General features: G+C 38.3%; 2 protein-coding genes across 2 annotated transcripts in view; one reads left to right on the top strand and one right to left on the bottom strand.

Moving 5' to 3' along the window:
• Positions 1-24,974, bottom strand: part of LOC131106980 (breakpoint cluster region protein-like) — a 92,115-nt gene that overhangs the window by 40,634 nt on the left and 26,507 nt on the right. Inside the window, exon 2 of the mRNA XM_058056585.1 lies at positions 3,127-3,311. Within this exon, the coding sequence (XP_057912568.1) occupies positions 3,127-3,311 (185 nt within the window). The remainder of the gene's footprint in view (positions 1-3,126; positions 3,312-24,974) is intronic.
• Positions 16,345-18,626, top strand: LOC131106994 (EPM2A-interacting protein 1-like). The gene is made up of 2 exons (XM_058056605.1): positions 16,345-17,230; positions 18,007-18,626. The coding sequence occupies exons 1-2, from the start codon at positions 17,214-17,216 to the stop codon at positions 18,350-18,352; spliced, it is 363 nt and encodes a 120-aa protein (XP_057912588.1). The 5' UTR covers positions 16,345-17,213; the 3' UTR covers positions 18,353-18,626.

The following is a 24,974-nucleotide window of genomic DNA, read 5'->3' as shown; positions in this document are numbered from 1 at the left end:
AACAACTTTTTTTCTCATAATTTACAACAATTTTTTCATAAATGCACAACTTTTTTCTCGTAAACGTTTCAATTTATTCTAGTAAATTTTGACATTTTTTTCTCATGAATTTACAATAAAAATAAGTCAATTTACAAGAAAAAAGTAATATTATGAAAATAAAGTCTAAACTTTTTTCTTTAAAAGTTTTGACTTTTTTCTCAGAATTTAACAACTTTTTTTCCTCATAATTGACAACTATTTTCTCATAAATGCACGACTTTTTTCTCGTAAACTTTTCAATTTATTCTAGTAAATTTTGACATTTTTTTCTCATAAATATACAAGAAAAATAAGTCAATTTACAAGAAAAAAGTAATATTATGAAAATAAAGTCGAAACTTTTTTCTTTAAAAGTTTCGACTTTTTTCTCAGAATTTACAACTGTTTTCTTGTAAATGTATGACTTTTCCCTGTAAATTTATGACGAAAAAATATTTACAAGAATAGCATTGTAAATTCACAAGAAAAAAATTGCAATATTGTGAGAATAAAGTCATAATCTAGGGAAATAAAAATTTCAGACTTCATTCTCATATATGTATTACTTTATTCCTGTCACTTTACAACTTTTTTCTCAGCATTTACGACATTATTCTCATAATATTACAACTTTTTTCTTGTAAATATACAATTTTTTTCTCGTAAACCTTTCAATTTATTCTAGTAAATTTTGAATTTTTTCCCATAAATTTACAATAAAAAATGTGTTGTAATATTATGAAAATAAAGTCTAAACTTTTTTATTTAAAAGTTAAAATTTTTTCTCATAATTTACTAAAATGTTATTGTAAATGTATAATCTTTTTCAATGTAAATTTGACTATTTTCTCGTAAATGTATGACTTTTTCTTGTAAATTTCCAACTTTATTCTCATAAATGTTGAATATTTTTTCTCATAAATTTGCCTTGAAAAATAAGTACTTTTAAGAGGAAAAAATGTAACTTCATGAGAAAAAAAGCTGAATATTAAGAGAATAAAGTCGTAAACTTAAAAGAATACAAATTTATGACTTCATTCTCATAAATGTATTACTTGATTGTATTCTTGAAATCTCACATTATCTTTTGTTTTCAAGCACGGTGTGGGGCTGCATGAGTGCTGCCGACACTGGGGGAGCTAACAGTTTAGTACGTTCCTTGACGGAGCTTGTAATTCAAATTTCTCATAGCAGCCCCCCCTGCCCCAAAAAAAGAAACAGCAAAAATGTGTAAAAATTTTTTGTTCCATGTTTTTGTGACGTATGTACTTATGAATAATAGATATTGTAAACAGCATGTACATAATTTTCCTCATATGTGTGTGTGTCGGGAAGAGGGGGGGATTTAACTCAAGGACGTGCTAACCGTATTTTCATTTCACCGACAAAAAGACGTGAGATGTGAGAATCGACTGTGGAATACCGATAGCTTTCAAAGCGATAGGTCAAAGTTCGCCGCCGGTCTGTGGACTCGTAGCATCAATCAAGCGAGCTGCAGCTGAGACGGGGGCGGGGATGAGGGGGGGCAGCATCATAGATACAGCTTCATGACCACTGATGCGATTACTTCTTCCAAGGGCACCCTTGTGGAGAGAGACGCTATTAGCCTATTGACACCCGCCCCATCTCCAAAGGATGCTGACCCCCCCCCCCCCCAAAAAAAGCTGACACAATCAAACCTCAAATTATAAATGAGATCCAGGAAGTGCTGATGCCTCATGACATCATCACACGTGAACAAGCTAAACAAGTAGAGTGCAGCTGTTGGTGCCAGACGCCAGAGCTTGAAAACCCTTTTCTGTTGTTAAGAAGTCTCCTTCCTGTTTGCGCAGGTAGGTAGGTAAGATGAAAGCGCTGTGCCGGTAATAAAAAAAACAAAAAAATAAGACACAAATTTGGGGAAATTAGGTTGTGGAATATTTTAGAATAAAGTCATAATATTATGTTGAAAAGCTGAAATATTTAATATAATATATACATATAAATATATTAAAAGTGTTTAAATATATTATATTTATTATAATATAAAGTATTAAATATAATTAATATAATAATCATAATTAATATAATAAAATATACGAATTAATTATTAAATATAAAAATAAAACAAAAAATACAGACACAAATTTTGGGAAATTCGTTTGGACAAAAGTCACATTACAAGAAAAAAATCTAAATATTTTTGGTGAAAACTCATAGTATTATGAGGAAAAATATATCTGAGAAGCCAAAAGTTGAAATATTAAAGAAAAACTGTTACATTTTTCTTTAACGTTGTAATATAAAAAAAAATAAAAATAAAGACACAAATTTTGGGAAATTCGTTTGGAGAAAAGTCACATTACAAGAAAAAAATCTAAATATTTTTGGTGAAAAGTCATAGTATGATGAGGAAAAATATATCCGAGAAGCCAAAAGTTGAAATATTAAAGAAAAACTTACAAAAACTTACATTTGTCTTTAAAGTTGTAGTATAAAAAATAAAACAAAAAATGAAGACACAAATTTTGGGAAATGAGTTTGGAGAAAAGTCGTATTACAAGAACAAAATTTTAATATTTTGTGGAAAAAGTCATAGTATTATGTGGAAAAATATATTTAAGAAGCCAAAAGTTTAACTATTAATAAGAATAAAAAAATATGTTATTTTTTCTTTAAAGTTGTAATATCATGAAAAATAAAATACGCAAAATTGTGGAAAATTACATTGGGAAAAAGTTATTTTAGAAGAATAAAATGAAAATATTTTGAGATAAAGTCATAATATTATGTAGAAAATGTGATGTAATATTATAAACTTTACTGTACTATGGAGTACCCGAGAAAGATACTCCAAAAACTGAGTAATGAAACATTACAACGAATCCGACCACGGCTCCTGTGGCTGCGAGTCCGTCAGCCACCCTCCTCGTCCGTTTTGATGAGACTGGATTCCTGTAAGAATAGATTAGCCCACTTCCCGCTGCGTATGGAGGTCACAGGAAGTGTTGACGTTTATTGTAATTGAAGAGAGAGCGTGAGAGCGAGAGAGCTCACCACGGCACGGCGGCGTGGTGACTCGTTGCGTCCAGTCGTGCTGCGTTTAAGTGTGCAGTACGCACTCACCGACTTAGAGGACTCCAGCGATCCCGATGAGAGCGTGTCCCGACTGCTGCGGCTCTTGGAGCTCAGGTGAGGCGACGACGAAGGCGAGTCGTCGATGTACGGGAGGATGTCGTGGTGCCGCCGCTGCTCCTCTGCGCGGTCGGCGTCGTAGCCGTAAGAGGGCGGCGTCCCGGTGTAATGGCCATCTGTCAACAAAGCACAAGTTACGATATAAGAATGAACCGCTGCACACAAAAGCCCCAACATGGCACCATCAAGCAAAACATATTTTCCCATACATTCATTTATTTTAGTTAATTATTAATTAACAAATTAATTAAAAGTGTGCAATTCCAGGAGAAACTGCATGCGAATCTACGCTGGTGAATCTACGTGTGTTTATGTTGATGTAAAATAGGTAGAATGCTGATATGCTAACTGTTAGTATGCTATCAATGCTAACACGCTAACTATGACCATGCTAACACTGCAGCGCATTCTACAGATATTGAACAAGAAAACTAAAAAGAGCTGCAAGGCGATCGAGTGGTTAGCACGCAGGCCTCACAGCTCGGAGACTCGAGTTCAATTCCACCCTCGGCCATCTCTGTGTGGAGTTTGCATGTTCTCCCCGTGCATGCGTGGGTTTTCTCCGGGTACTCCGGTTTCCTCCTACATTCCAAAAACATGCTAGGTTTATTGGCCACTCCAAATTGTCCATAGGTATGAATGTTGCCCAAAGACTGCGGTAGAAAATGAATGAATGAAAGAAGAAAACTAAAAAAATGAGTTGGAGAAAAAGTTACATCATTAACTTTTTATACATTATACATTATAGTCCAAATATTATGGGAATAAATTCAAGATAAAGTTTCGGTCCGTTTGACCATCAGACATATTATCCCATCTCCGCCCTACACACATATATACTATATGTCCCCGATGGGTGCAGGCAACCAATTCGGGGACTTAGGGGGCAACCTGTTTTGAGTATCACCTGTCGAAGGGCAATAACATTCATTTAGCAGGTGTTCAGATTTTAACATAATATGAAAAACATTTTTTTATATATAATTCAATTCAAACACAACACATAAACACATGTACAAATAGGAGCAACCATGCCAATTATTTAAAAACAGTTTTATGATTTTTTTTAATATAATGTTTTTTTTATAAAAAATGAGTAAATACTCAATCTATTTTATAGAAATAGGAGGGGGGAGATAGTTGAAGATAGTTGAAATGTGTAGAAAAAAAATACAGAATATATATAACATTGTATCATATCTTTATCTTTGGTTTTATTTTTTATACTTTTATTGCTTTGCTTCTTTTTAATATTTTAATATCTATTTTACTATTGTATTTCTTATTTGATCTTTTTGGATTAAATTCAATTTGTACCTTTATTTATTGTATTTTATTTTGACTTTTTATTTTACTAGTCTGTGCAGCACTTTGGAAACTCTGTTTAGAAAATGTGCTATATAAATAAAGTGGATTGGATTACAAAATAATGTGGCTTTTGCTGGAAAACTTTAAATCTTTAAAGCGTAAACGTTAGTCTTTTCTTCAGTTGGGAACTGAATTTGTGGGCCAGTCTTGTCATTCAGCGTCCAAATTTAGCTCACGGGCCACCAGTTGAAGAGCCCTGATGTATCATTCTGTGTCTTCCCAAGAGGAGCAAAGCTGTACGCAATGCTGTGTCACCAGCGTCCTCTTTGCAGCCCAAAATTGAGGTTTTGGTCCGCTTCCTTCACGATGAAACAACGTTTGTTTTTCTTTTACTGTGTTAAAATAGTTCACAGCAGGAGGCGAGAGTCCGACCTTGTGGGAATGTGGTGTGTAGCAGCTGAAGGGAAGACATCAAGCATCCTTGGGAAGACATTCCCGCTCATCGCCTCCTCCCACTCCTCTCCTTTCAACCAAGCATCACTCCTCACATAGCTGGGCCCGGCCTCGTAAGCGCTGACTCATCGCATAAACACGACACAGATAACGGCGACAACTACGGCATTTACTCAACACTTACATACCCTGCCCTATCTTCCATGTTGCTGCTGTTAAAATAAATGTGGTATTTTGTGGCTAATAAATTGACAATAAAAGCACAAATACTGCGGATTTCAGAGAACAACAGATGGAATGATAAAGCACTCTACAAGAAGTAATGAAGTCTGTAAAATTAAATAATTTAATACTTATTTTTTTACAATATTAAATATTGTAGTCATAATAAGATTAAATAAGACATATACGACATAAATAAGACACCATATAGACTCACACGTGTTAGCATGGTGAGAGTTCCTTGTTGTTGCTTTTTTACTTCCTGTTTCTATCTGGCCCGCAGGACACTAGTTTGCGGCCCCCGCCTTGATATGAAAGTTTAATGTTAGTAAGTTTGATATGGATGCTGTATGGTATCATGTACCCAGAAAAAATGATTACGTTTGATTAATGTTCATGTTAAAGGTTAAATAACTGTTAATAGTTATCCTCCCTATCCGTGTGGAAGTGGTAAGTGTTTGGCTATTTAAGTTTAAAGGAAATAACTTGAAGGCTACCGTTTAGGTCGCTAGCTCTCTAGTTTGCGAGTTAGCATGTGTCTCAAGACCCTGCAGTTGTGCAATATGTTGTAAATAAAAAGAGTATAAATGTGACTATAGTCGTGTTTTGTCATGTCTACAGGGCTCTAATAATGCTTTGTTCATTTTAATCTGAAAAAAATAATTTGTCTACCCACCAACTATATGTGGTTTCTTAAGTTTTTATTATTTGCTGTTTTATTATTATTATTATATATATTTATTTATTGCTGATTGATTTTCTTTATTCTTGATTTGTTTATTTATTTATTTATTTATTTATTTTTGAATGTTTTATCAGAGCTTTTATTGTAGAAAATCGGAACCAAAGCACTGAAAAAGTTTGTATATTTTTCTGTTTTTAATAAATGCGGTTTTTTTTTTGGGGGGGGGGGGGGGGGGGGCTGATGCGGCCCAGTCTCACCCAGACCCTAGCTCCAGTGGCCCCCAAGTAAATTGAGTTTGAGACCCCTGATCTAGAGCTTCCTGCGGTGGCTATTACTGACACCTAGTGACCAGTGTAGAATACTGCATTTATGAATGCCTTATACATGAATTGAATTTAGGCAAATGATACTAACGTATCTGCTTAGATAGCAATTTTTTTTCATAATTACATGCCAGTCATGATTTATGAATGAATAAATTTTTAAAAAGAGTGAAGCTGTGTAATTGGAAGCTGAACATTTGCTTGGTTGACTTGAATAATGACAATAATGACCGAGGGAGAGTGTTTTCCTCGCCTCCATCGCCAAAACGCTCTCTCTCAACGCTTCCTCTCAGCGTAAAAATGACTGCTGTGCTTTAAGGACAAAAATTCACCAGCGTCCAAATGAGCAGACAAGCTGCTCCTCCTCCTTAGCCGCCCCCAAAAAAGACCCGAAACAATGTACATGTGTGTCCAGGGGACATGTGACCTTCGGCCCACCCACTGCTTATACTCCACATACTGGCATCGGGCTGTGGGCGGTGGCCGCCCACCAGGACCAACATAGTGTGCATGTGTAGTCAGCCTCTTTTCCACAAAGCATAACCTTGACCCAAAGCAAACACACTGCTGTACCACTCATTGTTCATTCATTTCAAGTTAGCATGACGCTTATTTTTACACACGTAAATATATGGAGGACTGAAGTGAAGCAATGCTATGTCTGTTTCTCAACCTCGTATTCCTTCCCCCTCGCGTTGGAAAAATGTTGTCACTAGAAACACTGAAGCTGTGTTTGTGTTTGTGATGGAATGCCATTTTTTTTTTTTTTTAGTGCCCGCGCAGCCCAGCAATCCGAAAGCAAAGCATCAAGGCAACATAGCCACCTTGAAAGCAGCACACTCGGAAAGAGAGAACTAAAAAAAACCACAAAAACACACACAATAATAATGCCTGAGTGATCATTAAATATGAGAAATGACAAATAAATCACAGCAGCTCTGACTAAGGTTTACGTGCGTCGCCACGGGAAACGGATAATAGCTAAACAACTCTGAGGTAACAACAAATATTTTATGCTTATCATCAAATATGTATAACTAACTACCACCTTATTCTGTATATATTTAAATTAATTTGCGTACCCAAAATATCCATAAATGTATAGGACTGTTTATAGTTATTGTAGCTTTATTATTTTTAATTAAAATTATTTTTTAACTAATTTCAATATTTACTTACATGTTAAATGACATATAAAATATATATTTTTTTTATTACAATTAACAATAAAATGAAGTTAAAGTTAAAAAATCTGAGATAAAAACGCAGAAAAAAATATTCCCAACGACAAAAAATAATAAGAAAAAATATGATCACTTCCAAAATATGCATACATTTACCAGGGTTTACCAGGTACCATTTTTGATGATTTTTAAAAATGCAAATCCAATAATTTCAATATATATATATATATATATATATATATATATATATATATATATATATATATATATATATATATATATATATATATATATATAAAACTAATATTTAAATTAAAACTAATATTAAAAATATGAAAAAAAATCAATCCAAATTGATTTAAATATCACTCATTTTTGGGCATAAAACAAAAACAAACAAAAACTTCAATTATCATTTCATTATTTTTCAAAATGTAAATTTTTAGGGGGATAAATAACCAAACCAAATGTAGTATCTGGGGTACAGCGTGCGATTTTTGCGAATTTATTGAAAATACATCATCAGCTCCATAAAAGACAGTTTCTTCTTCAGTTGTTTAAGCACTCTGTAATACTCCTACTGCCCCCTGCAGGAGTGGGGTAGAATATATAAACCAATAAAAAAATATATAGCAATATGTAAAGCTAGGAGAATATACATCTGAAGGTTTACATATTACGTGTGGGGTACCTCAGGGATCAATACTGGGACCAAAACTGTTCATCTGTAAAGTGATGAAAGACTTAAAGTTGGTATTATTTGCCGACGATACTACTACCTCTTGTTTTGGGGAAAGCACACAAAAGGCGCAAGTAAAAAATCCCATACGGAATACAGGAAGTGAACAAAAGTACTGCAAGAGATGGGGGTCAGTGGGGGGCAGGATTAAATAAGCTTTGCTTCTTCCTACTCCTTTTGGACATGTGGAGTTGTGAATCCAAATGATGTGTATTTCACTGTACCTGGTATGCATATTCAAAACAATAAAAGCATTACTATGACCAAAAAAATGGCTAACACGGGTCTTCAGCCTGCCCACGCCTGACCTCATCTCGGCCCAGACATTGTCTCGGCATCCCTGCACGCATCGCACCGCCTCTTTTCTTTTCCTGATTGTCCATTTTTGTTTCACGGCCAAGAAACCTGCCTCTGATTTGTGGCATTCACAGCTGGAACCCTCGTGTTGCTCACGGCGCATTATCTTCCCTCACGTTCCCCTCCTCCCACTGTCTACCAAAGAACACCCCCCACCACAACCCCTCCTCCCCACAGATGTAAGAGAAAAGCCTAGAGAGCGAGGAAAATCCACCATGATTCCCCCGATAGAGAATGCAAGAACGACTACCACCGACCATGCAGTCGCTACTGGGCAAATTCTGCATGGAGGGATGATAGGAAGGAATAAAAGCACACTAAACACAGAATACACACACACACACACATTCCACTCCAATGTTTACATAGAAACATGGCTGGGGAGGGGAACAGGTCTTCTTTCCTGCTGCAGGTGGAAAACAACCACCACACAGGGAATTGCCAATATGGCTGCCATGGCAACGCATCTTTGTACACCCGTGGGTCACATGGCTGCAAAATGACATTTGTGGCGCCCCCTGTTGGGTTGCGGTCAATACGCCACTGACATACTGAAGATAACACACAGCAGCTAGTTGCAGCTAGCGTGATTAGCAACGAGCATTAGCAACGAGCTTACCTTGAAATAATACAAAATATACACCAACTTGTGTCGAAAACACGTTAGAAACTTACCCAAAAGGTGTTTTTGGTCGGAATTAAACAATTTGTGAATTAGCGAGTCACTGTTTTCCCCCTTTGTTCATGCCAAAGAAAAGTAGCAATACGCTAAAGCTAGCAAAGCAAATGCTAGTCGTGTTAATGGGCGAAAAGGTGAGTTTGAAAAATGTGTTTACGATTCTTAAAGCAAGCATTAGGAAATGTTACAGATAGTAATATTGATATACACGTTTTCATAAAATGCTAACTGCACTGTGTGGGTACGCTACACTGAAAAAAAAAAACAGTTAACCCTTTTTCTTCCAGTGCACTTTGTAGGAGTCCAATTTTGGTATATTTTACATTTCAGTGTATAAATTAATTTAAATAGTGCCTGCTAAGAAAAAAATATATTTTAGACAAAAATAAGCATTATTTTCAAAATATGATTTCTTCCACAAGAATATATTTTTATTATATATTTAACCCAATTTTTCAGAATTTTATTTTATTTTTTTACATTTTTGTGAGAAAAAAAACTAATATGACTCTTTGTATTTTAACAATACAATAAAATGATAGAGAAGCTAACATGTCCTATTAGCTTGTCAGCTATAATGCATAAAAGAATAGACGTGCTAAGTCTCCATTTTTGTTCATTCTCACACACGCAAGCGATGAAACGTCTTGTCTGAGTTCATCGGAGACCACGAGAGCTGTGACCTTCGCACAAAGAAGACAAGTGTCGCCTGGAGGGGAGAAAAGAGGAGGATGGAAGGGGGGGGGGGGGTGAAAGTAAACAGAAAGGAGGCACATAAGGAGGCTAATTCTCTCATCTCATCAGAGAGGAAATGATTATTAACAAAGAGACGACGGAGAGCGAAATGGAACGGCGGGAAGGGAGCGACTCTCAAGGGGGGGGGGGGTTGTCTCGCAGCATGGCCGCCATAAATCTGTTCTTACACGACGACACCTTTATTGGACTCTGGGAGGAAACCTGTCATCCTTACGCTGCTAATATAACACCACTCCTCACACACACACACGCACACACACACACACACACACAGCCTTATTCACCATGTTTCCACCATGTTTCCACGGGTTTGGATACTGGAGTGGAAATAAAGTAGTAATTTACATCCCTGTTCTTTACAAATGGCTTCCCATACAGTGTGCCTGCCTGAGATGTTGACAGTGGGCTCCTTTATCCTCCAAGTATCCAATTTAAAGACAATTTAGCAGCAGGCAGTGGGGGCTGGTAGACGAATGAAAGCTGGGTTCTAGTGGGTGGGAGGTGGGGTGGACACCATCAAGATATCAAATGAACTTCACTTCTTTTGATCAGTCTCACTGGAGGCACACATGGAGGGTATTTGCATTTTAGGAATGGAAAAAATACTATTATTTTGCCGGAGCCGATCCCAGCTGTCTTCGGGCGAGAGGCGGGGTACACCCTGGACTGGTGGCCAGCCAATCACAGGGCACATATAGACAAACAACCATTCACACTCACATTCATACCTATGGACAAGTTGGAGTCGCCAATTAACCTAGCATTTTTTTGGAATGTGGGAGGAAACCGGAGTACCCGGAGAAAACCCACACATGCACGGGGAAACTCAGGTCTCCTAGCTGTGAGGTCTGCGTGCTAACCACTCGACCGCCGTGCAGCCTGCTCGCCTATTTGAGTAATTTCTAATTGTAACTGTTTGAGTGATGAGACGAAAATGAACTGGCTCGACCCACGAACAACCAGCAGTTAGCTGCGGTTATGAAATCCCAATTATTTTGTTCCAAATTAATTTTTGTAAACACACTCAAACAGCGACACAGCCGCACTAGCACAAACTAAGCGCCGTAGAAGCTGAGTTTCAAAGTTTTTTTGCCGGTGTTTCAGGTTGCAATTTCGACACGTTCAGTTCGGGAGGGGGTGGGCTAGTGTTTGTAATGACATTCTGCCTTGATTGATCAGCCCACTGGTGAAATACTTCCCCAGACAAACCGCCCTTCTCCTCACGATGACAACATTTATATCACGTTAAGTAAATTTCCGCAAAATCCAACTGTTTTTAGCGCCACAGTTTTCTAATGATTTGGTTTTCGACATGTATTTTCATCAAAACTTTCTCTCGGTTCTCCCACGCTGGCTTAGCTATCGTACGATTGGTTCCGTACATTCGCTGTACCTTTTGGAATGAATGAAAGGCCAAAGTATCACAGTATCGTTAAAAGTGAATTTCGTTTTTTGCGTCATTGCAAATATCAAACACACTGAACAAACAACACTGAGCCAAACTTACTCTTCTTTTGGGATTTTGTCCTTTTGTCCAGTATCTTAAAAAAAAAAGATTTATAGCAAATAAAGTTCACAAGCTTAATGTCAAATAAACGTACACAAACAATATATTGATGGTAAGCTTCTTTCTTGGGAACTTTTAGGATATAAGGAGAGGTTTGGAACCACGGCTAGAAATAGTACCTAGTACCTGGCAAAGGAAATGTGCCATCGTCAAGCCAAGTAGGTAATATAGAGTGTACTGTGTAAAGAGACAAAGAGTATATAAAAGACAAACCCACACCTCCTTGTCAGACGCCAAAAGAGAACCGACTCTGAGACTGGAGGAATGGCTCCAACACGGGAATAATTACACAACCAATCATCATGATGGACGTCACTAAAATAACAAGTGTCTCAAAGCTTCCCTTGGCTCTGCTGTTTTACATCCTCGTCACATCTCTCGCTTCTCCTTCCTGCCGAGGCTTCCTTTGATGGCTTTCTAGGACACACGAAGCCAGACGAACCTTTGATTCCACATAAGCGCCTGTCGTGTCGTCACTGTCAACCGCAGACAGTCAGAAGGGAAAAGACTCATTACCCAGAAGCCTGAGGCATCGTCATTATTATTATTAATATGGGAGATTGCTGCAGAGACTCTGATTAATAATACACCATGCTAAATTACCGGCGTCTACTCTGGAAGCCTCTCATTAGTGCACACTTTGTACAGGCAAAGATGGTGAAATATGGACGAAGTTTAACTCTCTGTGTTGAAGGAGGATGATTGGTCTTGAATAATCATTTACATATGTGTTCTATGCAACAAAACCATCCCCAAACGCTAGTTTTTCATTCAGCGGACACTTACCTGTATCGGTAAATATCAGTAAACCCGGACCCTTACCCCTGACCCAATTTAAACCAAGAGACTGAAGCCTAACTCCCCCATCTTAACATAAACCTTAACCCTTATTCCATCCCTAAGATTGTAACCTCTCACCCTAACGCTTAACGCAAGCCTAAAATCTTTGGGATCTTTGGTCTCAAAAAACTTGGTGACCACTGGTCAGAGACTGATGAGGTTTTTTCGTTGTCAAAATAGGTGTGTCCCAATGATGTGCATTGTTAGCTCGCTCATATTAACTTGTTTTCCGGCATTATAATGCACAGAAAAGGGAAATAAATATGTGTTCATGTTTCACATAAAGATTGTGGATGATGGGTAAAATTCCCCAAAACGTGCAGTTCAACTATAACTCCATAGACAAGGGAGGTTCAGAGCCAAGACCAGGGATCTTTGGTCTCAAAAAACTTGACCACTGGTTTATAAGGTCAGGATTAGGTTTAGATAGGGTTACGACAGAAAGAATTAGAGTTATGGTTAAGGTTTAAGGTTTGGATTAGAGTTTAAGGCTACAGTGTTCGGATTAGGGCTGGAATTAGGATTGGAGGTTATGATAGGAATGATTAAGGCTTCGGTCTTGGATTGGGGTTTTACAGGAAGTTATGTTTTGAGATTCGGATGAGCTGTTACAGTAAGAGGTTAAGAGTTGGGATTATGGGTGGAATTAGGTTACGGTTACAGGTATTGAGTTAGGATGAGGTTTTAGCCTTCACAGAGTTAAGACTGAAATTTGTAGGGTTAGAGTTTAAGGCTAGAGTTTAAGGCTACACTGTAGCCTTAAACTCTAATCCAAACCTTAAACCTTAACCTAACTCTAATTCTTCCTGTCGTAACCCTATCTAAACCTAATCCTAACCCTATAAACCAGTGGTCACCAAGTTTTTTGAGACCAAAGATCCCTGGTCTTGGCTCTGATTTTAGGCTTGCGTTAAGCGTTAGGGTTAGAGGTTACAATCTTAGGGATGGAATAAGAGTTAAGGTTTGTGTTAAGACGGAGGAGTTAGGCTTCAGTCTCTTGGCTCTAGCCTTAAACTCTAACCCTACAAATTTCAGTCTTAACTCTGTGAAGGCTAAAACCTCATCCTGACTCAGTACCTGTAACCGTAACCTGCGTTGAATAAATGTTTGTAAAGCATATTAGTGTGCAATAATTGCGATTGTGTGCAACGGCACACAGCTGCGCTCTCTCACTCCCTCTCTTTCAAACCCTGTTCTCTGCTCGCCTGATGTCTGTTGCTTGCGGGGAGAGATGAGGAGAGCCGGTGTGACATGTGCTAGTACCGACGGCCAGGTTTTGCGGGTGGCGTGCCTGGAGAGCGGCGAGCCATATGGGCGTGTTCAGTGGTCAAAATGCGTGCCTGTTGGTCACTCTAAAAGGAGGGAAGGGCACTGATTTCATTATACAGGGTCAGGCAAAATGATCTGACACATATGTAGGTTAAATAAAAGGCAAATAAAGTGAAGAAACAAAAAAGTGTTTTTATTTTGGAAGTACATATAATGGTGAGTATGGCGCTTTCATTGTGGACACGTTTATAGTTTACGTTAACAAACCGATCTGTAACTGCAACACAACGGGGTGGGGGGTGGGGGGGGCTGGAGCCGGGGTACACCCTGGGCTGTAAAAAAAAAAAAATCCGTAGTTTTTACAAAAAAAAACTGGCAGCTGTGGTTGCCAGAATAATTCTGTAAAAATGACAGTAGAAACGTAAACAGTCTTACAAGCTAAACAGTTTAAAACTGTGACAATTTACAGAAATCATACACTTGAATCTTGTCAAACTGTTATTTCACGTTTTATTCATGTAATATTTGCAGAAAATTGTTGTTAATTTTACATCAAACACTATTAAACACTATGGAAAAACACTAAGCAAACAACATTGTTTTGCTATAAAAAAAACTAAAAATACTGATATGATATAAATATATATTACTGATATATCTTGCAAATTAAACTCAAATATTTATTAAAATGTACAAAATTATGCAGTATTTACAATTTACTTTACCGCCATATAAACAGCTTTTTTATTTTAATGTATGCATTACATTGTAAACATTTTTAAAATCATGGTAATGGTTTATTTAATTTGAACATGCAGATTACAGATTACAATTGAATGCATCACATAATCAGTTCACAGTTCCACATGTCCAAAAGGAGTAGGAAGAAGCAAAGCTTATTAAATCCTACCCCTCCATCTGGTACTTTTACAATCAGTAACTGTTACATTTGTTCACTTCCTGCTTGCCTAATATAATATATAATTAATTAATTATATAATTATATATAATTAATAATATAATATATAATTTAAGTTTTTTTTTTATTTTATTTTATTTTTTTGATTTATTTTTATAAATTTTTTTAAATTAATTTTTATTTTTTGTCACGTACCGAAGTACGAGGTGATATGACCATCCAATGACATAATGTGTACCATAGTAACCGTCAATATAGTGATATATATAGCACATCATGACTGGTTCAATCATGTGCTCAAATCATATTAAATTGATATTGTATATCTGAAATATACAATATATATAATATAAATATTATCGATAGTAAAAAGGAAAGTAAGTTACACCTTTTGAGTCATCTTGCTAAAAGATTAGTTACAGAAAACACAAAAACATGTATTTCTTGTCTCTGCAGAAATTTATTAATTCATTCCTTCATTTTCTACCGCTTATCCTCACGAGGGTCATGGGGGGTGCTGGAGCCTATCCCAGCTGTCTTCGGGCGAGAGGCGGGGTACACCCTGGACTGGTGGCCAGCCAATCACAGGGCACATATAGACAAACAACCATTCACACTCACATTCATACCTATGGACAATTTGGAGTGGCCAATTAACCTAGCATGTTTTTGGAATGTGGGAGGAAACCGGAGTACCCGGAGAAAACCCACGCATGCACGGGGAGAACATGCAAACTCCACACAGAGATGGCCGAGGGTGGAATTGAACTGTGAGGTCTGTGCGCTAACCACTCGACCACCGTGCAGCCTCATAATGAAACCGAATGGCATTATATGTACTTTTCGAAAATAAACTTTACTTTATTTGCCTTTTATTTAACCTACAAATGTGACAGATCATTTTGCTTGACCCTGTATATTTATTTTTCGGAATATTTTTACAATCAAACTCCCAAAGATTGACTGGTTGATTGTGATCGGTGTATTGGTGACCCATGCTATAGACCTTAGTCCGGACTGTATCCATCCATCTAAGCTCCGTCTGCTAATTCGAAGTCATGCGTCACAATATAAGAGAAGCGGACTTCCAGTTTTGAGACATACTGTCTCTCCCAATGATTCCTGGGTCTTCCCGAGGCCTCCTACTGCATAGATGTGCCCTGAACACAACCTTATCGGCTCCTCTCAATGCAAAAGAACACAGGTTCAGATGGCAGGGATTCTAATGCTATCTCCAAGAAACTCAGCCACCCTACAGAGGAAACTCATTTCAGCAGTGGTCCAATGTGTCCTTTTGGTCACGACCAGAACTCATGAACAAAGGACCGAACCGACGCAGACAGCTATCCAACTCTAATCTTGTTCTAACCCTAAATCCAACCCTGATCCTAACCCTAACTTTACGTGGAATCGGTTTTCCTTGGCCCAAGCCTCGTAAAATTTAGGACAAAGTAAATCGACAAAAGAAAGAAATAAATGGAACTCAGCTTCTTGTTAGTCCACCAATCTCATGCTACGTATTGCATCAGCCTGATTTCTTTTTTTTTTTTGTGGGGGGGGGGGGGGGGGGGGGGTCCACGTCTGCATTCAAAAAACAGTGTGGATGCATTTTGAGGTCCTCCCTCATTAATGCATTATGATCAGCGTGGCGACGGAGCGCGATGCTGCGAGGGTGGCGTCCGGCCTCATTAATTTAGCTCCACTGAATCTGGCACTTCAATCTCCACGGCTGGATGCAAGAATGCCCTCAAAGTCATGTGTGGGTTTGATGCTGGCTTAAAATAGGATGGATGGATCTGGCCGTGAGGCTAATTCAGACCTGGGCAAATTAAGGCCCGCGGGCCACATCCGGCCCTTTGTACGTCCCGGTCCGGCCCGCGTGAGGCCAATCATAAACACCATAAATTAAACTTTTTTTTAAACTTTTATTTTGAAATTTTATTTTGAAAAGCGTTACGTCGCTACGTATGCACGTCGTAGACGTAGCACCTTCACTCGCGTATACACGTGTGTGAGTGAAGGTGATGCTGTTCGCGAGGTTATCCCCAAGATGTCGGCACACCCCAAGAAAAGAAAAGTTGATAACGAATGCCGTATTTTCAACAAAACATGGACTTCCAAATATTTCTTTACAGAAAGTAAAGGCAAAGCAGTGTGCTTAGTCTGTGGTACACAGGTTGCTGTGTTTAAAGAATATAATTTGAATCGCCACTACACCACCAAGCATGAAGATAAATACAGAAATCTGTCTGGTGAAGAGCGTGCAAGGGAGTCTGATGCATTGCTTGCAAAACTACAAACCCAACAAGGATTTTTCACTAAACTTCACACTCCCAGAGATGCAGCCGTCAGGACAAGTTATGTCATTTCTCACAAAATCGGCAGAAAAAGTAAGGCGTTTTCCGACGGAGAGTTTATTAAGGAGTGTTTATTGGACTCTGCTGCGCTGATGTGCCCAGAGAAAAAAGGCGCATTTGAGAACGTTTCACTCTCCCGACGCACTGTAACGAGGCGGATTGAGGACATCGCGGGGAACTTAGAGCTTCAGCTGAAGAACAGAGCGGCCGACTTTGACTATTTTTCTCTGGCTTTGGATGAGAGCTGCGATGTACGTGACACTGCCCAGCTGCTCATCTTCTTACGTGGGATAACCGCAGACTTTCAAATCACGGAGGAGTTGGCAGCCATGCAGTCAATTAAAGGGACAACCACCGGTAATGACTTGTTCAGAGAGGTAAATGCATGTATGGACATTTTAGGACTGAAATGGGACAAGCTTGCAGGTGTGACAACAGATGGTTGTCCAAATCTGACAGGGAAAAATGTTGGACTCTTAAAGAGAATGCAGGATAAAGTGACAGAAATTAACCCTGATCAGAAATTGACATTTTTGCATTGTATCATACATCAGGAAGTGTTGTGTAAGACAGTGTTAAAAATGAAACATATAGTTGATGCTGTCACTAAAATAGTTAATTTCATCAGAGCAAGAGCTTTAAATCACAGACAGTTTGTTGTTTTGTTGGAGGAAACTGAGGCTGAACATGGTGACATAAGCTATCACTGCACTGTTAGGTGGCTCAGCCTTGGCAAGGTTCTGAAAAGTGTCTGGGACCTGAGAGACCAGATTCAGGAGTTCTGTGTTCAGAAAGGTCATGACATCCCAGAACTTTCAGATAACAACTGGTTGGCAGACCTCGGATTCGCTGTGGATGTGACTGCACTAATGAACGAACTAAATGTCAAAATGCAGAGCAAGGGCCTTTTTGTGCATGAGATGTACAGTGCAGTGAAGGCTTTCATGAGAAAACTGCAGCTTCTCTCAAGCCAAGTGAAGGACAACATTCTGACCCACTTGCCAACACTTAAGGAAGCCAAAAGATCTGGTGATCACCTCCAAAAGTACTCAACCATGTTAGAAGCATTGCATGCAGAGTTTTCAAGGCGATTTCAAGATTTCAAAACTCTTGAGAGTGAAATGTACATGGTTTCTTCTCCCTTCAACTGCAGTGTGGATGATGCACCAAGTGAAGTTCAGATGGAACTCATTGATCTGCAGTCTGACACACATCTGGCAGATCACTTCAAGTCAGTCTCACTTCTGGACTTTTACTCCGCCCTCAAAGAGGAGAACTTTCCACACCTGAGGAGGCATGCTCAGAGGATCCTAGTCCTCTTTGGATCTACCTATCAATGTGAACAGACATTCTCAGTTATGAAGTTCAACAAATCCAAACACAGATCCTCAATGACTGATGACCACCTCTCAGCTGTCCTTCGCATAGCCACTTCAGACATTCCGCCAGATTTCAATGCCCTTGTTCAAGCCCAGAACAGACTGGATTATTCTCACTGAAGAGGTAACATGAGGTGGAAAGCATTACAAGTTATTGTTTGTGGAGATTAACAAGTTAAAAAATAAATTGCACTGGTTCAATAATTGTTTTTCTTATTTAACCAATAGACCACAGTTTCACATAACCTAATATACATATTTACAGAGTGCTTTATTCTTCTGATTATCAGTACCAGCTATTCAAAATATTTAATTTAAGTATTTTACAATGAAAGAAAGTTGGTGGCCCTCTGACACAATTCAGGCTTCTCATGCGGCCCCTGATAAAAATTAATTGCCCACCCCTGGGCTAATTGCATGTTTCCGCGTTTACGTTATCTTTGATGATGCCGTAAGTGTGGGGATAATTCTTAGTCGAAAAGAGCCTACTGAAGGCTATGAACATTGTTTTATATTTTGGAATGAGAAAAACCTGATTGGATTTTTGGGTAGATATTTTTTAGCTAACACATGATTTTTAGTGAGGGATCGTAAAACAAAGCTTTTTATAAACCCCTAATATTATGACTCTCACAGCAGGTTTTCATGCATTTGATGCCGGAGGCTATGGAGACCCAAAGCGGAGCAAAGTTCAAAGGTTAGAGGTTAACACACTGGAGGGTTAGAGACAAAGGTCACATGTTTTTTTTTTTGGATGCTGTAATCCGATCCCCAAACAGCATCACCGCTTCAATCAATAGACAACCAACTTGCTAAGATGCCGGAGATCAGGGATGTTTTCCAGTGAGGGAAATCTCACTGCACGGTGTACAAGTGGTTGGCGTGCAGGCCACACAGGTAGGAGACCCGAGTTCAATTCCACCCGAGTTCACTTCCACCTTTCTCCGGGTACTCCGGTTTCCTCCCATATTCCAAAAACATGCTAGGTTAATTGGCGACTCCAAATTGTCCATAGGTATGAATGTGAGTGTGAATGGTTGTTTGTCTATATGTGCCCTGTGTTTGGATTTTTTGTTGTAATATTAAATCATTTTTTAAGACCCTTATTTTCCATAAATTACAACTTTATTTTGTTTGGTTTGTCTCTCATAATATTGTGACTTAACAATAAACATTTTAATTAGTCCTTAATATTAAAAAAAAATCATTATCTTTCCTCATAATATTGCACATTTATTCTCATAAAAGGGCAATTTTTTCTTGTTTTTTAGATTCTGTGATTTTTTTTCAATACTTTCTTGTAAATTTTCTTTTTAATAATGACTTTATTCCCATAATATTTTGGCTTTATTCTTTATACTTTTTCTGTAACCTATAGATGAAATAAAGCATCAACCTCAGTTTTTACTCTTTTTTTTATTTTTTTTTAATATTTCAACTTTCTTTTGAAAAATGTTTGGATTTCTTGTTGTAATATTAAACCATTTTTTAATACCCTTATTTTCCAAAAAATTACAACTTTATTTTGTTTGGTTTGTCTCTCATAATATTATGACTTAAAATAAACATTTAATTAGTCCTTAATATTTTAAAAAAAAACATTATCCTTCCTCATAATATTGCAAATTTATTCTCATAAAAGGGCAATTTTTGTTCTTATTTTTTTAGATTCTGTGATTTTTTTTCAAAACTTTCTTGTAAATTTTCTTCTTAATAATGACTTTATTCCCATAATATTTTGGCTTTATTCCTTATACTTTTTCCGCAACCTAATTTTTCATAAAATATTTTTGTTCATTTCTCATAATAAAATTACTTTTATGTTCTTAAAATGAAGTAATTTTTCCTCATAATAGTGTATTACAATGTTATCTTTTTATACTACGTGATTTAAAAATTAATTTAATTGGATATAATTCTTGTAAAACTACTGCTGATTTTGCCATTATTTATGGAAATGGTCCCCGGGGCTGCACTTTGGATACCACTGCTTTAACTCCACAACCCGCACTGTGGGGAGGTGTGACTCCCCTGCTTGCACCGCCGGGACGGGACGCACAACATCATCCAACATTTCATCCCATGAGTGTCGTAGCGCAGGTAACGGTAACAAATCTTCTGGTTTCTGTTGACATGAGCCGTCTACCAAGTGTGCTGCCACAGAGACTGTCTGACAAGAGATAACCATTTTATTTCCGCCTTTTTTAGAGTCCTCAATCTAATTAGGGTCTGACAATTGCATTATATTTTCAATAAGAGTCTTACATCATCAGACTGATGCAGTATTTCCTGACACACCAGGATGCCAAAGGCTGCAAATTACGAATATTTCTTTCATCCAGTTGCCTGTCAAAGATTCTTGGGAAGACAAGAACAGGCAGATTCAAGGGTCACACTGTGGTTCCATTTAAAAAAACAATTAGGTGCTGCGTGATGAATTAAATTCTTATGTTGAAGTTTCCGTCCAAAGTTGAAATAGGACCTTAGTAGCTAATACTACAAGCTAACCAGCATTTCATCCAAGTCCAAAAAGTCAAGTCCTGTCCCCGTCCTCAAAGCTCCCAGCTGAGCCGCAAAGGCCTCCAGTGGGACACTTATCGGGGCTAAACAGGCGAGGCAGCACAAAGGGGTTCCAATCTGCTTAATCTCTGGTCAAACACAAGGCGCCGCATCATCGGTGCTGAGGGCCATAAACTGCTGGCGCTTTATGCCCGCCGCCGTTCACGGGGGACACGAATTAGGAATTTGCTAAACAGGCCGTAGAGCTTTGTCTCCAGGGGAACTGTTGCCGGGGGTTACCGGAGGCAACAAGAGCGGTTTCTTTTCCAATTAGGTAGCACGGCGAGGCTAAAAGGCAGACTTTTATTCACGCTAATGAGTAAAACGGTACGAGAATAGCCTACGTCAGCCCGGAATGGATACACTTGATGTCTCTTTCTCCGAGGGCTTTGCTGCACGCACAACAAACAGTACAAGTACAGGATACAGTATGAAGGGGTCTGATATCATTTATCCTCAATTCATTCATTCACTATTATTTCATGAACACCACATTCTGATATCATTTATCCTCAACTCTTTTGTTTATTATATTTCATGACTACCACAGTATCAGATATCATTTATCCTCAACTCTTTTGTTTATTATATTTCATGACTACCACAGTATCAGATATCATTTATCCTCAACTCTTTTGTTTATTATATTTCATGAATACCACAGTATCAGATATCATCTATTCTGAATTCATTTGCTATTTCATTCAGGGTATTTGATATTTATCCCGAATCCATAAATTTATCATTTCATAAACATCACAGTGCCTGATATTTATCCCGAATTCATTCTTTATAATTTCACGAATACAACAGTGTCTGATATTGTTTGTCCTGAATTCATTCATGTATTATTTCATAAATACCACAGTGCCAGATATTTATCCTGAATTCATTAATTCATCATTTTTTTCACAAATACAACAGTGTCTGATATCGTTTATCCTCATTTAGTATAATTTCATAAATGCCACAGTGCTTGGTATAATTTTTTCTGAAATTATTCCTTCATTATTATTTCATGACTACCACCGTGCCAAATATGATTTATCCTGAATTCATTAATTTATTGTATTGGATAGATGCCAGAGTCTGATATCATTCAACCATAGAATCAATCATTATACTTAATGAAAACCACAGTGTCTGATATCATTTATCCTGAAATTATCCAATATTTCATGAATATCCCTGTGTCTGATATCATCTACATAATCTGAATTCATTCGTTATTTCATTAATACAACAGTGTCTGATATTTATCCCGAATTCATGAATTTATTATTTCATTAATATCACAATGCCTGATATTTATCCTGAATTCATTCTTTATCATTTCATGAATACAACAGTGTCTGATATCGTTTGTCCTGAATTCATTCATTTTTATTTCATAAATACCACAGTGCCAGATATTTATCCTGAATGAATGAATGAATTATTTTTTTTGCCCGAATACAACAGTGTCTGATATCGTTTATCCTCATTTATTATAATTTCATGAATACCACAGTGCTTGGTTTCATTTATCCTGAAATTATTCCTTCATCATCATTTCATGAATACCACAGTGTCTGTTATCCTGAAATCATTAACTTATTGTTTTTAGAAAGAATATCAGTGTCTGATATCAATTATCCAGAAATAATATGTTTGTTGTTATTAAAGAATAACACCTTGTCTGATATTATTTATCCTGAAATCATTGTGTGTGTTATCATTTCCCTCCTGCTACGTCTTCTTATTTCCTAGCAGACTCGTACTTATGAGGTGTGCTAAGAAGCAGAGTTACAGTGCTACATTCACAGAGCCAGTCCCATCATAGCGTGTTATAATGGGTATTTGTAAGGGCTTAGTAGAGTATGATTGAAACAAACAATACCACCAGCAATCCTGCTGGCACTGTGCCAGTCTGACTGTCTGCCAGTTTGAAGCATCCTGGCGTCAATTACCTGAGCTAAGCACTTTGACGAGCTAAAAGCCTCCTCAAACATGCAGCATGCTTGATAGCAGACCTCACACACACACACACACACACACACGTTAGCTGATGTTAGCTGGAGGACATCTTTTCAACCTGCTTTTGTCAAACATCTCATCCTCAGGCTGCCTCTGCACTCTGGTGGCTCCTGGCATTGTTTTTCTGTCAGGTTCGCCGCGGTGCCACTTACACGGCCCGCTACTTTATTAGCATGCTTACGTAACCTGACACCACCAGCAGGTGAGGGTACGGCAGCGCTCATATAGGATGCGAGGATGTACGCCCACGGCTGCCATTTAAATACGCGAGACGAGCATTTAAGCGTGTGAGTGCTTTTAGAGAGCGCCTGTAGTATCGAATGTGTCAGATAGAGGAGGGAAAAACACACACAAAGCTGAGGCGAATACTAGTTTCACAGTAGCTGATAATTATCCTTCTGACCAGCAGGTGGCAGTAATAAGTATCTGAGGACAATAAAAGGAAACTTTAGGACCCACTGCATGAGAATGGTAGCGATGCTGACACGGAACTGCATTTGCTGGCAAATCCCACACCCCAACGCTGACGCCCGACTGAAAACTGAATAGCTGTAGCTAGCATGCTGACTGTTTGGATGCTAAAACCAAGCATGATAGCATTATGTGTCTACAAGGCAAAACCTGACTAAACTAAACTAAACTAACTAAAATGCTAACATGAGCATGTTAATGCAAACATGCTAACTGTTAGCATGCTACCACCAAGTATAACACTAACTGTCCACGTAAATTTATACCAATGGAAGTGGTTAAAAATGTCTTGCTGTTAGCATGCTAACACCTAAAATGAAAACACTGTCTATTTAAGATTTGGAAATAGCCCAAAAAAAGCTACCATAGTAATATCACCATGCTAGCAAAGTTAACATGCTAACATAACATGTTAGCATGCTAACATAACAGAGCGTAGTCTTTGTGTTTATACCTATTAAAATGTCGGATGGACGGATAGACGGATAGACGGATAGACGGATAGACGGATAGACGGATAGACGGATAGACGGATAGACGGATAGACCGATAGACCGATAGACCGATAGACCGATAGACCGATAGATAATCCATTTGTGGTCAAATACCACACTCCAAAAACCACACTCCACTTTTTGTTGTTGTTTTTTTGTTTGTGTTCACCCCCTTGATATCAAACTATGGTATGATCCTCATTGTCTATTAAGCATAAAATGCCATGTCAACATAGTGTGTACATACAGACTATGTATCCACACTTTTGTGAGTTGATATTTGAATCTGCCACCCAAAGGCCGACCGCCTGACTGGCGCGTCAAAGCATGGCAGCTTTAATGGGGTTTCAACGGTGCTATAAATCTCTGTGAAATAGTCAACCATTTAACGTGACCATTTAAAAGAAATGTTTACGCACAGCCAATACACTGAAACCGGTTGTTGTTTGCGGAGGAGGAAATTGCCCTGAAAATGGCATCAGGCACGACGTCAAACGTGTCATTAGAACTCTGGAGCCGGACTAAAATGCCTGCTGCCTGACCAAAGGCCGTTAAGAAGAAACCGAGAGACGGGCCCTCCTTAAGGACTGAAAATAAAATCGAACACACGGACAGTATGGATCACGTTATGTTGCGCAGAGAGGGGAAGGACCCTCGGGCTTCTTCGAGCCATTCACACAAAGGGGCTGAATCTTAGCATGTGTGTGTGTGGTGACTGGGGACCGTAGAGCAGGTGGGGGGTGGGGCGGCTTCTTGTGGAAATGGTGCACAGCGACTATGCACACTGTTCTCCACCACTAAACACATGTGCAGAGACAGCCGCAGTACTACAAAGTACTACATGCTTGTACTAGGGGCAGGGCTGGGAACGCAAATCGTCCTCAAAGAGAAAAGACCACACGGGTGCCAAATAAACATAAGAATACAAACGTAAAGACAAACATGCAAACACCCACACTCATAGTCACGGTAAAGGGACCTCATCCTGGCCATTTCCCAATCCAAAATGTCACCAGAGGTCCCCAAACGGTGGGGTACCGAGGGTTGTTCCACCCAAATTTAAAGGGGACCTATTATGCTTTTTTCACTTTTCTGACCTATAAATGTAGCATGATAGCATTAAGTGTCTACAAGGTAAAACCTGACTAAATAGCTAAAATGCTAACATTAGCATGTTAATGCAAGCATGCTAACTGTTAGCA

This window comes from Doryrhamphus excisus, chromosome 19 (assembly GCF_030265055.1).
Source record: "Doryrhamphus excisus isolate RoL2022-K1 chromosome 19, RoL_Dexc_1.0, whole genome shotgun sequence".
In the NCBI taxonomy this organism is placed as follows: domain Eukaryota; kingdom Metazoa; phylum Chordata; class Actinopteri; order Syngnathiformes; family Syngnathidae; genus Doryrhamphus; species Doryrhamphus excisus.
The sequence above is the reverse complement of the archived record's forward strand: the minus strand, read 5'-3'. Positions and strand labels throughout refer to the sequence as shown.